Genomic DNA, 15,510 nt, shown 5'->3' with positions numbered 1-15,510 from the left:
GTTCAGTTTTTATTAGTTCAATTTATAAATCCCTCCTTTCATAGAACTATACTGCACAAATGTTCAACACAAGTTATTACAGGAATAATCTAGAGAAAACTGGAATTACTTTTAAGTGATTTCTATACATTTTTTCAGCAATAATAAGTGTGTATATTTATTCATAAGTTAGGAACTGCCAACTAACTATGACTTGATATTACTTAAAATTCACAATACCTATTTTTACATACCTCTATAGTAGGATGAGTATTATGCTTGTAAGCAGTATATAAGGGAAACTGAATTTGGAAAATTTTTGCCACACATAGTAAGAGTTTTTCCTTCTCATCTGTACTCCATAAACTAAAAGGATCAGAACTCTCCTCAGTCAGATTACAAATTCTTGTAGAGTTTGGTTTTTGTTCTATTGATTTTTGTCTTTCTGTACTTCCTTCATTGCACTCTCTTTCTGTATTCAGTGGTTCTTCCTCCTGATTATTCTCATCTTGCCACGTGGAATCTATGTTAATAGTAGTACAATGTTTACAAAGCTGGTCCCGGAGCACTTGAACTTGGGCAATCACTAAGTTAATAAGTGCACATACTACTTGGTTAAAAATCTCCAAATGCTTATATTCCTTGAAGCAGCATAGACATTGCCTATAAGAGAAAAAAAATCAATAAATTAATGTTTCCTAAAGAAGTAACAATTATATCTAACAAAGTAATACAAAAAATAAGCAAATACTAAAATACTTTTATTCAAATGGTTTTTTAAATTCCTCCTTCCTAATGAGGTAGCACCATAATAACTTATACATACAGCATCACACCAAAAATTGGAACTTCGGTTTTTTAAAAAATCACCATATCAGGTTGACTTTTATCTGTATGAATTTATCTGTTCTTCACAAAGAACACAAAGAACTATTTAAGAATAAGAACTATGATACTCCAGTACTCCAGATGATACTCCAGTACCAGATTATATACCATATATACTATGGTATATATCTTTGCTTCTCTAAGTATCAAGTACTCGATATATGTTTAGTAAATACCAGGATACTGCCATAATTAAACACCTTTCTAGTAACGCTGCTTATTTTACATTTGTGTTTTTGTCAATTAATTAAAAAACCTACATTTTAAAATTAATAATTTGCCTGAAATCTACTTTGGAGGGACATTCCTACCCTATTTGGCAGTTTAGGAACACCACACACACACAAATACACACACATTAAACTCCATACAAGGCAAAAATATATATACACGGTAAGAGTCAGTAATTATACACACAAATCTAGTTTCCTCAGAAAGTTCAATTAGTAGCACAATGCCTAGCACATGGTAAAAAAATCTAAAGGTTCTGGTGAATTAGTTAAGTAGATGATACTCCAGTACCAGGTTATAATAACTGCATCCAATAATAGATGACAGTTAAGCAACTACTACTTAAAAGTATTCCTTAGTAATATTATCAAAACAAGTCAAAACATCTATATTGTAGTCCAGATAGGTCACCAACTCCTTGTACGACCATGTAAAAATAATCACATCACATTTCTCCAGGTATGGCAAATTTGAAGTATGGCCACATACTCTTTCCTTTAAAGAATGAAAGCCAATTTTCCTTCCCTTGAATGTGAACCACATTTAATGATTGGCTTCTAATGAATGGAATGTGGTAGAAATGACGGTGTATGACACCCGAGACTAGATCATAGACAACATTGCCACTTCTGCGTTGCTCTCTTTTGGATCACTCACTCTGTGAGAAGCCATCTGTCATGTTGTAAGACACTCAAGGAGTTCACGGAGAGGTCCGCATGAGAAAAAAACCTGAATGCTAACAATACTGACAACAAGCACCAACTTGCCAACCACGTAAGTGAGCCAACTTGGAATATCCTCGAGCCCCACACAATGTTTAGATGACTAACCTGACCAACATCTTGAATATAACCTTATAAGAAATCAAAACCAGAACCTACCATCTAAAGCCACTCCCAAATTCCTACCCATAAAAACTCTGAGGACATAAATGTTTACTGTTGTCTTCAGACACCACTTTTGGAGTAATCTGTTACACAGAAATAGATAAATGATACATCATGCCTGTTTTATCAGTAACAAAATGAAAGGGATTTTACCTCTAAGGCCTCCTCTAGTTTTAAAAGTCTGTAATATCACAATTTATACACGAAGAAAAATAAAGTCTATCTGATGAATAGCTTCTTCCTTTAGGCTTAAGAAAACCAAGTTCAAAGAGGATATTTTGGAGTATCTTTCTTTTGTGAAAATAGACTCTGAATCTCCCCCAACTCCCCCAACAAACCTGAAGTCAGATTTGGGCTAGGAAAGCCAAAAGGCAGTCAAATTTACTTTAAAAATGCACTGTCAGAAAACGAGCAGTAAACTGCTCAATTCCTGAGTAGGAAACTAATCTTAAAAGACAAAAATGATTTATAAACCAAGTAATGGAAAGCTGGATCTAGGTCCTTATAGATCTAAAATATGTAAGTTCAAGGAGAGCTGAGAGTCTAGTCTAAGATATATATACACATACACACACACACTCCTTCTAAAGTTAGCATATGATACATAAATTCTGAGAAGTCCAACTATTTGAATTCTCAATATAGCATTTCTCTATATGCCCTACCCACAAAGCAAGGGAGAAAAGTGTTTGGTTTTAAATAACATCACTTTCAATTAAACCCAGCTTGATTTTACATATCAATTTATTTCTTCTCTGTTCTAAACTCTACTACAAATATAGCAAAAAGAAAAATTAAAGAAAAAAGAGACAAACTGTGTTAAGGGAAGAGATCACAGAAGAAAAGAGGGCAGGTTAGAAAAGGGTGGTACAGTAAATAACTGAGAGTGGAAGAAATAAAAATTGGAAGGGGATACAGAAGGATATATCAGCAAAAAGAAAGATCTCCACAGAACACTGGAAAGACTCAGGACTCAAGATTATCAGATACTTCTGAAGGCAGAGATGAAACATGGGACCAAAAAAAGAGAGGACTAAATGAAAGATACAGTTAAAACCTGCAGGTTCCCATCCCAACTAGGATACTGTTCCTACTTGACCCAGGGAAACAAGTTTTTCCTGTACATAAAATGAACAAGATAAACTCAGGAACACCAGATACTGAAGAAGCCAGGGATAATACAAGAAATTAAAAGCAAAAGAATTAAATGAAATGACTGAGTGGTGAAGCTTCCCAAGTACCCTTCCTTGCCCAACAACCAGACTAACATATCTCAAAACCAAAGATTTAAAGATATCTTTCTTAGAAAATGTGAACAATCTAAGAGAAAAGTTCATTTATCCCCAAAGTCTGCTCACCATTTTACCATCATAAAGAAGAGGCCAATATCTGAAATGCCCCATTCACAAAAAACTTTCAAACCATATTTCAGTGCCCTCTCTTAACCATAAAAGAATAGTTAAGACTTTCCAGAAAAAGCTGCAGCACCAAAGGCTGATCAAAACAGTGAAAAGAAATTCAGAGGAAGTAGATAAAATGCAGGAAGAAATTAAAAAAAAAAAGGCTTTAATTAATTGATATCCTCAGAGACATAAAAGATAATGGACTGTTGAAATAAAAATACAAGTAAATGCATTAAAATTACAAAACAGAGCCCTCTGATGTACACAAATACAAATGTATAGTTTTTATGTATACATTTATAATTTAAAAAGAAATTAAAATTATAGCAATTTGTAAAATTCAATACAAGGTTCAGAAGGTAAAACTGAAGAAATCTCTCTGCAAGTAGACAAAGAAAGATAACAGGAAGGAAAAGAAAAGTGAACCACCAATCAAGGAGGCACAATATCTGATTAATAATTATTTCCAAGAAGACATAGTAGAAAATATGGATATGAGAAAATTATGAAAATGTTTTTAAATTTCAGAACTGAAAAGCCCATCAAAACACATATCATGAAATTTCTGAAACTGAGGTACAAAGCTGCTAAAAGCTTTCAGAGAGGGTGAAGAATGAAAATGAAAAGCTCAGGAATAAAAATACCCAGTACTTCTCCAAAGCAGTTTTGGAAACTAGAATACAATGCAGCAATACTTTCAAAGTTCTGACAGAAAGTAATTTCCACCCAAAATTCTGTATCCAACATGTTATCAATAAAAGTAAGAGTAGAACAGACATTTTTAGGCTTAGCAAAGTCTAAAAAGCATTTGCTTCCCATTTACCTTTCTCAGAAAAACTGTCTTCCTAACAAAACAAAAAAGTAAAGCAACAAAGATGACAACATAGAGTCCAGGAAACTGAAGATGCAATACAACAGAAAAGCAAAGAAAATTTAAATTATGATCTGAAGAGAAGATAGCTGTTTAGTAACTGTAGTGAGAAATGAATAGATTGAATAGGAAGGACCAAAAAAGACTGGGTAGGCTGGGAGGGAGAGGCCAGAATAATAGATGATTTAATGATGCATAAAAATGTTAAAAATTAGTACTAAGAAGGGTTGCAGGTTCACATCCCAGTCAGGGCACCTACAAGAATCAACCAATGAAGAAAACTGAATTTGAACAACAATTAAAATAAAATAAAATAAAATAAAATAAAAAATAATAAAATAAAATAAACCAATGAAGATATGAAGATATAAGTGAAACAACAAATCATCTATGTCTGTCTGTCTCTTTCTCTCAAATCGATTAAAAAACAAAAACAAAAACAAAAACAAAAAATACAAAAAACAAAACCCTAGCTGAGTAGCTCAGCTAGGTTAGGGCACTGTCCCAATAGGCTGCAGTTGTGGAATTCACCCCTGGTCAGGGTACATACTTGATTCAACCAATGAACACATAAAGCACTGGAACAACAAATTGATGTTTTTCTCCCCCACCTTTTCCTCTCTCTCTAAAATCAATTTTTTAAAATTTATTTAACATAGGAAATGATAATCTGTTAAACCAACATACATAACTAACTTCCCTAATCTTACAGACAAAACAAAGGAGTGACAGTTACACGACTGTTATACAACAATTAAAAATGGTAACATATAACATTTGATGACATGGAGAGATTGAGCATAGTACACTGTACATGAAAAATCAATTACCCAACAGACATGTAGTAAAATCTTAAACTGTACTGTTCACAATCTCACATGCAGTTTAGACCAAAACAGCAGTTTTTACTCTGGATGGTGGCATGATTTTCTTAAATTCTGATTCTCTGTATTTTCTCAAAGGTTTTTACAAGTGTATCATTTAAACAGAAGAAAAAAACAAAATATTAAAATGTTTGTAATGCTTATAAATTATTAAATTCTTATCAACATACTGTTTGTTTTTAAGTGAACATTCTCCTTTACCTATAGTCAATACATTAGAAAAAATGATTCTTGACCATTGATAATCTTATGAAAGTTATTACCATTTCTCTCCCAGAAAATCCATAAAGAACATTTTGTATGAAATGCCATGGGTTGATTAGAGCACTAAAATAAATTTGTGGACTTCAGTGGTCATGAGCCCCCAAGTTAAAAATCTTTTTTGTAAAATAACTGTGCTTTATTAGTAGCCATTTATCCACAATCTTAATCTAGGCAATATTTTCTGATGCCCAAGAATGAAACTGGGAGATATGGGTGGGAATAAGGACAGAAGAATAGGCAAAAACTTTTACTACAAAGCAGTGGGATCCAACTGGATATGTTATTGTCATTTATATCTTATATCAATCAGCATGACAGGGTGTAATGGTCTACTTTTTGGTACTTTTTACTACCAATTAAAAACTGCTCATAACATCAGCATGTGAGTAGAATTATAAATGTTACAGTATTTCTAGTTCAGCTTTTTCACACTTTAGTTTATGTACCCTTCAACATAATTTCATTTTCTAAAATACATTTTAACAACTTTAATTAAAATAGGTGTTTTTTGGCCCTGGCTGGTATGGCCCAGTGGATTAAGCACCAGACTGTGAAGCAAAGGGTTGCCAGTTCAATTCCCAGTCAGGGCACATGCCTTGGTTGTGGGCCAGGTCTCCAGTTGCAGGCACACAAGAGGCAACCACACATTGATGTTTCTCTCTCTCTCTCTCTCTCTCCCTCCCTCCCTCCCTCCCTTACCCTCTGCCTAAAAATCAATCAATCAATCTTTTTAAAAATATAGGTATTTTTGGTTTTTATTTCTAGAGGGAGGGGAAGAGAGAGAAAGAGAAATCAATGTGCGGTTGCCTCTCACGCACCCCAAACCTGGCCTGCAAACCAGCCATGTGCCCTAACTGGGAATTGAACCAGTGACTTTTAGGTTTGCAGGCCAGCACTCAATGCACTGAGCCTGCCAGTCACAGACAGGCTATTAATGTAAATTTTAAATTCATTAATAATTAGTATTATAAAATAGCCAACCATCTATTTAACCCATAATGAAATGAACAGCAACCATTGCTAAATTTAGTCAAACGAAATTCACGTTGAAACTAAGAAGAGATGTCAATAATGATTGCAGAAAAGTTTTAAATAACTAAAATCAATCTTTTTTGAAATGAATTTACCAATTTTATTGACAAAAATATGGAAAAGGGATGTTATTGCACAGGAAATGCTTTCTGAAATTAAACTATTCTGATAAACTATTAGCAGCTAGCCTGTGTATCTCAGGACGTTCATTTATGCTATCACTACATTTAACATGTTCATTAATGTGATTGCACACAATGCTTCAAATATTCTTTAACTATAAACACTAAAGAAGAACCAAGAAGTTTAAACAGGACAGGCACACTAAAGAAAAGAACATTCAGCCATGACCAACTAAAGTCACATTGAGGAACAGAAATTTGCAAATACTTGAAACAAACTTTGATTATATTAATGACTGTGTTCCCTAAAGTTTTATTCTCTATATTCTCAATATATGTATTACTTTTAAATGGATACATAAATGTTTTGGGAAAAGAACAAATTAGTCAGTGGCTTCCAGAAGTATGAAAGTGCCCTCTACCACCATAGTGATTTTTTTTAAAGATTAAGTTTGTTACAGATCCCTAGCTATACCATAATAATTCTTGAATCTCTCAAAATAACTGCTTTTAGAATTTTGATCATGCCTACACTTCTCAATAATGAAAAAGGGATTAAAGAAAGAAATCTTTACTCTTATGTTTTAAAAACAAAACCTTAAATGGCCCCACAAGTAAGGAAGAAGGGAGGGAGATTTAATAAATATTGATAAACTGGCATTTCATTACTAAAGGTATACAAACCAACATCCTAAAAGGAAAACTTGATGACAAACAAAGCAAACTTAAAATATAATTCACAAAGTTAGTATTCAAAATACTTAAGGATACATACCTCTGTGTCCAGGAATTGATATAAGCAAATATTCTGAGAGTATGTTCCTTTCTGAGCTGCAGTCCATCACCACCTTCTATATCTGATACTAAAATAAAGTAAAAAAAAATTTTTTTAATTATGAAAAAATAACACTAAACCAATATTAAAGTCAACCAACACTTAACCAAAACATACCTAGATTTACAAATGAAAATATTTTAGGTGATTTTTTTTGGCTTCCACCCCCAAAAATAAATCTTGATTTATATAATGAATGATTCATTTGGGCTTAAGAAGAAATTTTTTAATACACGTAATTCTGAGCAGAAAAAGGAAGACACTTTGCAGTTATTCTGGTATTGTCTCTCAGCTTCAAACTTGCCTTTCTGTTCTGCTTTGTAATGCTGGGGCTGGGACTCTACAGCTACATTTTTCATTTCCAGCTGGTTCCTGTTAAGATCTCCTTCCAGTGCTGTACCAAAGCACTAGAAAAAGACTGGAAGGTAGGAGGAGACCAAGGACTTGTTGCTTGCTGTATCTCAAAGCAACACTCAGCAGCAGCACTGATTCCAGGCTCCAGCTTCTAGGAACCTATCTCATGGTACTTGTCTTACAGGTACTAGGATTAGCCAGGTTGCATCCCTTCCTTGAAGTCCTCGTTTCCTTCACACAGGCCCACCTATAAATGATTAGAATCTGACAACCCTTTTTCCTTTGTTCCCCAACACTTAAGGACAATGGATGTTCCCTGCAATTATCATCATTGTCATCATCACTTTCTGGGTGTCCTCCAATGTCCTCTTTGCTCTTTCAATATCTGTGTAATTACTTCTCTTTATTAAATTCCCTCTTTAATTCCCTGACTGGACCCTGACTGATATACTGGCATTTTATATATGATATACTACTACTACTACTACTACTACTACTACTACTACTACTACTACTACTACTAACTACTACTAACTACTACTAACTACTACTGCTACTACTACAAAGAAATCTAAAGTTAAATCCAAAAGAGAGCCCTAGCTGGTGTGGCTCAATGGATCGAGCACCATCCTGTGAACCAAGGGGTCACCAGTTCGATTCCCAGTCAGGGCACATGCCTGAGTTACAGGCCAGGTCCCCAGCAGAGGACGCTTGAGAGGCAACCACACACTGATGTTTCTCTCCCTCTCTTTCTCCCTCCCTTCCCCTCTGTCTAAAATAAATAAATAAAATCTTTTTTTTTTAAAGAATCTTTGTTTAAGAAAAAAAGAAATAAAGTTGGCAGTTGGCTAATGGCCCAAATAAGTCTTTTAACGTAAAATGTTTCGTTGAACAAAATCAGGGATCAGCAAAATGTTCTATAAAGGGCCCTAAAGGGAATAATTTAGGCTCTGCAGGCCATAGAGTCACTTTCCCAACTAGGCAGCTCTGCCACTGTATCTTGACAGGCCGTCATTGACAATATGTGAACAAATGAGCATGGTCATGTTTACAAAAAGACCAGCTGGCTAGGTTTGGCACAATGGTCCATAGTTTGCCAACTCCATATTAGACGAAGTCCAACAAGATAACATAACCCATGGCATTTCAATCTTCACTGAGTCATCATACATATAGTCATTTAATATTTGCTGAGCATTATATATGCTATAGACAATGGTGAATGAAATAGCAACAGTCCCTACCTCATGAAATTTATTAGTCTAGTGAATAAAAGATGTAAATAAATAATACTCATACATATTTTTATAAATGCCAAAAAGAAACCAAGTAAAATATATTTGTGTATCCAATAAGCATAACCCACCTTAGAATGGGAAGTCAGGAAGAGACTCTCTGAACAGGCAATTTTTAAGCAAAGACTGGCATGTTAAGAATTTAGACATTAAAAACAGAAAAAGAGAAAATAAAGCATTCTAGATAAAAGAAGTTCATTTAAAGACAATCCCCAGGATGATGGGAAGAAAGATCCAAGGATGACTGATCACCGTGCACTGACCCTAAGAATACTAGTAAGTTGAGACAGCAACAAAGAGAATAAAAGGGCTCTAGGTAAGATGGTTTGCGGGGGGGGGGGGGGATTTCTAAAAATGTAAGTTTACATTTGATTTAAAAGAAAATGTTTTATTCTTTTAAAGGGATTATGATAAATGTTGACAGAAGTTCAATACACATGCATGCAAACTTGGCAACTACTAAACATGGGAATGAGAGAGATCATGTAACTCAAAAAGTGTAACTACAGGCCCTGGTTGGTATAACTCAGTGGATTGAGCGTGGGCTGTGAACTAAAGGGTCACTGGTTCAATTCCCAGTCAGGGCACATGTCTGGGTTGCAGGCCAGGTCCCCAGTAGGGGGCGCACGAGAGGCAACCACACACTGACATTTCTCTTTCTTTCTCCTCCCTTTCCCCTCTGTCTAAAAATAAATAAATAAAATCTTTTTTAAAAATAAGTGTAACTACAGTATACTATCTGGTTAGCAGTGTAGAATATTTACATAGTCCCAATAACAAATACACAATACTAACTCAAAAAAAATTGGAAAAGCATGGCGAGTAAAAAAGCTAATCCTCTTCCTTCCATAGAAGTCAGTCAATAGACCAATAGACCCTTCTACGGGAGGTAGTAAACAGCTGAAATAATAGGATTCATCATTTAGATCAGTGATTTTCAACCTTTTTCATCTCATGGAACACACAAACTAATCACTAAAATTCTTCAGCACACAAAAGAATGTATTTTTTGCCTGACAAAAATATAGATATAATTTTGATTCATCCACACTAGATGGCTAAGCTGTGTTGGGTATTGTCACTTTTTCATTTGACAATCTAAGAAAAAAAGAGGTCAGTGTCCCTGACCATATAGTCACATACTGCATGTTTTAAAAATTCTTGCAACATATCAGTGTGCCTCTTGTGGAACAATATTTACATAGTCCCAATAACATAAATACACAATACTATAATTCAAAAACATTGAGAAAAGCATGACAAGAATTAAAAAATCCTTTTTGGAACAAAGGAAGGTAAAAAGCTGAGGTGAGAGGGATCAGATACAATAGAAAGTGATTACCTCTAGACCAGAAAAAGTGAGGCTACAGCAAGAGATTATTGTTATTTGGGCCTTGCAAAACTGTTCAACTTTTTAAGCAAGATACATATATTATTAAATAAAATTTAAAACAAAGAAAGGGGAAGAGCCAATTTTACAAAAATTTGTTCTAGCCCTGGCTGGTGTAGCTCAGTGGATTGAGCAAGGGCTGTGAACCAAAGTCTCGCAGGTTCGATTCCCAGTCAGGGTACATGCCTGGGTTGCAGGCCACGACCCCCAGCAACCGCACACTGATGTTTCTGTTTCTCTCTCTCTCTCTCTCTCCCTCCCTCCCTCCCTAAAAAAATAAATTAATTAATTTAAAAAAAAAAATTTGTTCTTATGAACACTCACAGCATGCCTATTTCAAAGCCAGCATAAAAAGAAAAGTTTAAATATCAATAACTTGTATTCTTTATTTCTTAGTAATTTGCAAAAATATACTTGTGAGTCCAAATTGTAATTGCATGAAGGGGACTTTTTTCTATAAAATAAGAAAAGATTATTTTTAGTAGAGTGATAAAGAAGAACCCAAACTGAAATTAAGTAAAATGAAAAGTATTATCCATTAGAATATAAATATTGTCCATTAATATATAAATAGATAGTGAGGTTAATTAAAATCTATCAAAATGTTTAATATTCGAATTCAAAATGATTAGCGAAAAAGCTGCAGAAGGATAGAATGTATGATATCATTTGTTAATTTTTAACACAAAAATAAAAACTGTGTTGTTATAAATTTATATACAATTATATTACAAATACATACACAGTAAAGAAACACATCACTTTAAGAGAATGGTTAATTACATCTAGGGGAAAGGATAAAGAGATAGGAGAGAAGTACTTTTTAGCTGAAATCAGACAATTTTTTCTGTTCCTTTTTTTTTTCTTTTTATTGAATTCATTGGGTTGACACTGGTTAATAAAATTATATAAATGTCAGGTGTACAACTTCATAGTATATTATCTGAATATTGTTTTATGTGCCCATTTCTTTTTTAAAAAAGCCAATATAAAATGATAACATCTATTAAATCTAGCAGACACATGTGTATCTTCTAGGAATTTTTGCTATAGGTCTGACCTATTTCATAATTAATTTTTTCCAGTTAAGCATGCCAGATTCAACATACCATTTTTATCTTCACTCCCTCTAAAATTCCACAAAAACAAGAGAAAATAAAACAAACACAGAGAGGCCAAAACAAATTGTGGTAGAAAATGATAAAAAAATGACAAAATCATAGCAAGTTAAAAACATCAAGCTGATAGTAGGGAAGGGAAGCAGGCTAATTTTGTCCCATGAAATGTCATGAAGACTCGGGAACTGGAAACACTAATTGCCTCTGAAAGCAAGAATATAGGTAGGACTAAAAATATTAGTCTTATAAAGAAGCTGACACCTGCTCTATTCCCTCTCCCCTCTGTGTGTGTGTCTCCCCCACCCAAAAGATGTTTCCTCTCTGGAACAGCTAAAGCAGCAAGATCTGATTTTCAGAAAACCAGGCAACTGAAAATATGTAAGTGTCTCTGCACAGGCATTTCCCACTATGTCATGTATGCGTTCTTGATGAGCTTCCTGTGATGCAAAATCTTGCACTAAGGAATAATGAGGCTAACAATAAAACAAGGTTAAAAGCAGACTACTTCCAAACCTATGAAAATTTTGTCACTGACAAAATCAGTAACTAGTCTGATTTAAAATAAAGAATCCTAGCAGTTAAATCTTTATTGGCATTTGCACCTAATCAATGTCAATCAAACTTCTGCAACATTAAACCATGAAGTCCATGCTTCATCTTGATATAAAGGTGACTGAGAGCATTCAATTCTAATAAAAATTATTTCCCCAAAACTTGAAGACCAAACATAACTATTCTCATGAAACCTTCATTTTAATGATTTTGCACCTACTTCACCTTCTACATAGTTTTACAAAATAGAAAATACAAGGTTAAACATAATTAACCACAAAAGGTATTTCTGAGGACTGGCAACTCTGTCACAGTTTCTTCATATGTTGATAGAGGCTTCTCTTAATCACAAGAAAGCTTGTGTGATCACTAAAACATTCATTGATGGGGGAAATCCTTTATGAAATGATAAGATGTTCTATTACACTAATATCTTGCCTCTACTTATCAATTGTGTATGAGCTTAATTTTTGTTTTTTAAAAAGCACACTTTGCCCTGGCTGGCGTGGCTCGGTGGATTGAGCGCGGACTGCGAACCAGGGCATCGCGGGTTCGATTCCCAGTCAGGGCACATGCCTGGGTTGCAGGCCGCGGCCCCTAGCAACCGCACATTGATGTTTCTCTCTGTCTCTCTTTCTCCCTCCCTTCCCTCTCTAAATATAAATAAATAAAATCTTTAAAAAAAAACAAAACCTTTTTTTAAAAAAAAAGCACACTTTGTTCGAGATTGAACTACATACTTACATTAAGAACTATGGTACTCTTTCCCTGCTCAGCTCCAGAAATGCCAGAAGACTAAGTAGGAAGCTAGAAGATTCCTCTCTGGTAGTACTGACTAAACCAAGAGAGGTTAAGAAAACATTCTTTTTTTCTTTTTCCTTTTGTTATTGTTTATGCTATGACAGTTGTCTCAATTTTTTCCCCTTTGTCCCCCTCCCCTTCTTCCCAGTCAGTCCCCACAACATTGTTCATATCCAAGGGTGTTACATATACAACAGGGAACCCCCCCCCAAAAAACAGAATTTATTTATTAAAAGCTGTGCATTTATTCTTACATATTTAAACTTCAGTCACCTTCAAAGTACTCTACAACTGATGCATTAACACCTATCCAAGCATTTTTTCCCACTGCTCAAAACAGTTTTGAACTTATTGATTTTTATGCCTTTTACTGCTTCTGCCCTTTTTTGTTTTACTTCTTTGACATCAACAAAACATTTCCCTTTGAGGACTTTTCTCATCCAGGAAGACAAAAAAGAAGTTGCTCAGAGCAAGATTGGGTGAATACGGAGGGTGACGTGCCAGGGTCAAGTCATTTATGATCAAAAACTGCTAAACACTCAGTGCAGTAAGGGCAGATGCACTCATAAATCACCCATCATTAAATGGGCAAATGCACTGAGTGTTTACCAGCCTCTCACAACAACACTAGCTGATACACTGAATACAGATGGGTTCCTAGAAAGCTCAACTAGCGGGAAAAGCCTGTACTATAAGGCACCTGCTCTCTAGAAGATAATTTCAGGGTTTTTGGGGTACCCCCCATATGCTCTTTGCCTAATCCCTTCACCTTCTTTCAACCAGTTACAATCTCCCCCCTCTCCTCTTACAACTGTCAGTCTGTTCCTTTCTTCTGTGCCTCTGATTCTATTTTGCCTATTAGTTTATTTTGTTCATTAGATTCCACTTATAAGTAAGAGCATATGATATTTGTCTTTCAGACAAGATCAGGTTCATTCAGGGTGGTATGGCTGCAGACTAGTGTTTGTCTTTCACTGCCTAGCTTATTTCACTTAGCATAACAATCTCCAGCTCCATCCATGCTGTTGCAAAAGGTAAGAATTCCTTTTTTTACTGCTGTGTGGTATTCCATTGTATAAATGTACCACAGCTTTTTTATCTACTCATCTACTGATGGGCACTTAAGTCTCTTTCCAAATATTGGCCACTGTAAATAATGCTATGAGCAAAGGGGAGTTATATTCTTCTGAATTGGTGTTTCGGGACTGGATGGATATATTCCCAAAAGTGGAATCACTGGGTCAATAGGCAGTTCCATTTTTAATTTTGTGAGGAAACTCCTTACTGTTTTCCAGAGTGGTTGCACCAGTCTTCATTCTCTGGCCAGGGGAAGGCATAGGGCAAAAGTGTTTGCCAAACAAGTGGGTAAAAAAATAACAGCATCTGAGGCCCTAAAAGTCAGACACTTCTGCCCATCAGGAAGAAGATCCTGACAAAAAACCTAGCAACTGTGACCAAATAAGATATAGTGGAGAATAAAGCAGCTACTAAAAACAAGCTCTTGGTTTGTATGATTTCAACAAGAGACCATAAGTACACAATGCAAGTTTTCCTTCCTCAGTCTGAAAACAGGGATCAGAGTGGCTGAAATGATCATACCTTTCTATAATACAAAATACAAATAGCATGTATTTGTGAAAAAGCGCATGTATGATCAGACACCTATCCCAACCTGAGGTCAACGTGGCAGCCTAAATGTTCTCCAACATAAGCTTTCCAAATCATTCCATTGTAACTATCTCATAACCAGAAAGCTGAGGGAAGGAGATCTTAACAGGGCTGGACAACAAGAGAACTCTCCAGACAGCAAACATCATACTCAATGGTGAAATACTGAAAGCTTCTCCTAAGATCAGGACCAAGACAAAGTAGTCATTTTCACAAGTTCTATCCAACATATTATTGGACGTTCTAGCCAGAACAACTGGAAGAAGAGGCAAGAAGAAATTGGAAAGGAAGAGGTAAATTACCTCTGTTCACAGATGACATGACCTTATATGTAGGAAACTCTAAAGAGTCCACCAAAAAAAAAGAGAAAAAAACCCTATTAGAATACATGAATTCAGTAAAGAAGCAATAAATCAACACACAAAAATCCACTGCAGTTCTATATACTAACAATGAACAATCTGAAAAGGAAGTGAAGAATACAATTCCATTTACAAGAGCATCAAAAAGGAATAAAAGATTTGGGCACAAAGAAGTGAAACACTTTTACACTGAAGGCCCTGACAAGGTAGTTCAGTTGGTTAGAGGCAGAAGCAACCCAAATATCCACTGACAAATAAAAAGTGGTATATCCAAACAATGGAATATTACTCAAGCTTAAAAAGTAAGGAAATCTGCCCTGGCTGGTGTGGCTCAGTGGACTGAGTGCTGGCCTGCAAACCAACGGGTCACTGATTTGATTCCCAGTCAGGGCACATCCTGGGTTGTGGGCCAGGTCACCAGTTGGGGACATGCAAGAAACAATCTGAGCAATGTTTTTCTCGCACAATGATGCTTCTCTCCCTCTCTTTCTCCGTCCCTCCTCATCTCTCTAAAAAATAAACAAACTAAAAAACAACAACAACAAAGATAAAATCAGGAACATCTAGGCTGAAA

The 15,510-nt window shown here is 35.2% G+C and overlaps 1 protein-coding gene across 2 annotated transcripts in view; it reads right to left on the bottom strand.

Moving 5' to 3' along the window:
• Positions 1-15,510, bottom strand: part of USP34 (ubiquitin specific peptidase 34) — a 220,397-nt gene that overhangs the window by 181,160 nt on the left and 23,727 nt on the right. For both annotated transcript variants that reach the window (XM_045827191.1, XM_045827192.1), the window contains exons 2-3: positions 7,337-7,424; positions 234-642 (exon numbers count right to left, since the gene is read on the bottom strand). In XM_045827191.1, coding sequence (XP_045683147.1) covers positions 234-642; positions 7,337-7,424 — 497 coding nt within the window. The remainder of the gene's footprint in view (positions 1-233; positions 643-7,336; positions 7,425-15,510) is intronic.

The sequence above is a fragment of the Phyllostomus hastatus genome, unplaced genomic scaffold (genome assembly GCF_019186645.2).
Source record: "Phyllostomus hastatus isolate PE091 unplaced genomic scaffold, TTU_PhHast_1.1 phas_scaffold_78, whole genome shotgun sequence".
Lineage (NCBI taxonomy): Eukaryota > Metazoa > Chordata > Mammalia > Chiroptera > Phyllostomidae > Phyllostomus > Phyllostomus hastatus.
The sequence above is the reverse complement of the archived record's forward strand: the minus strand, read 5'-3'. Positions and strand labels throughout refer to the sequence as shown.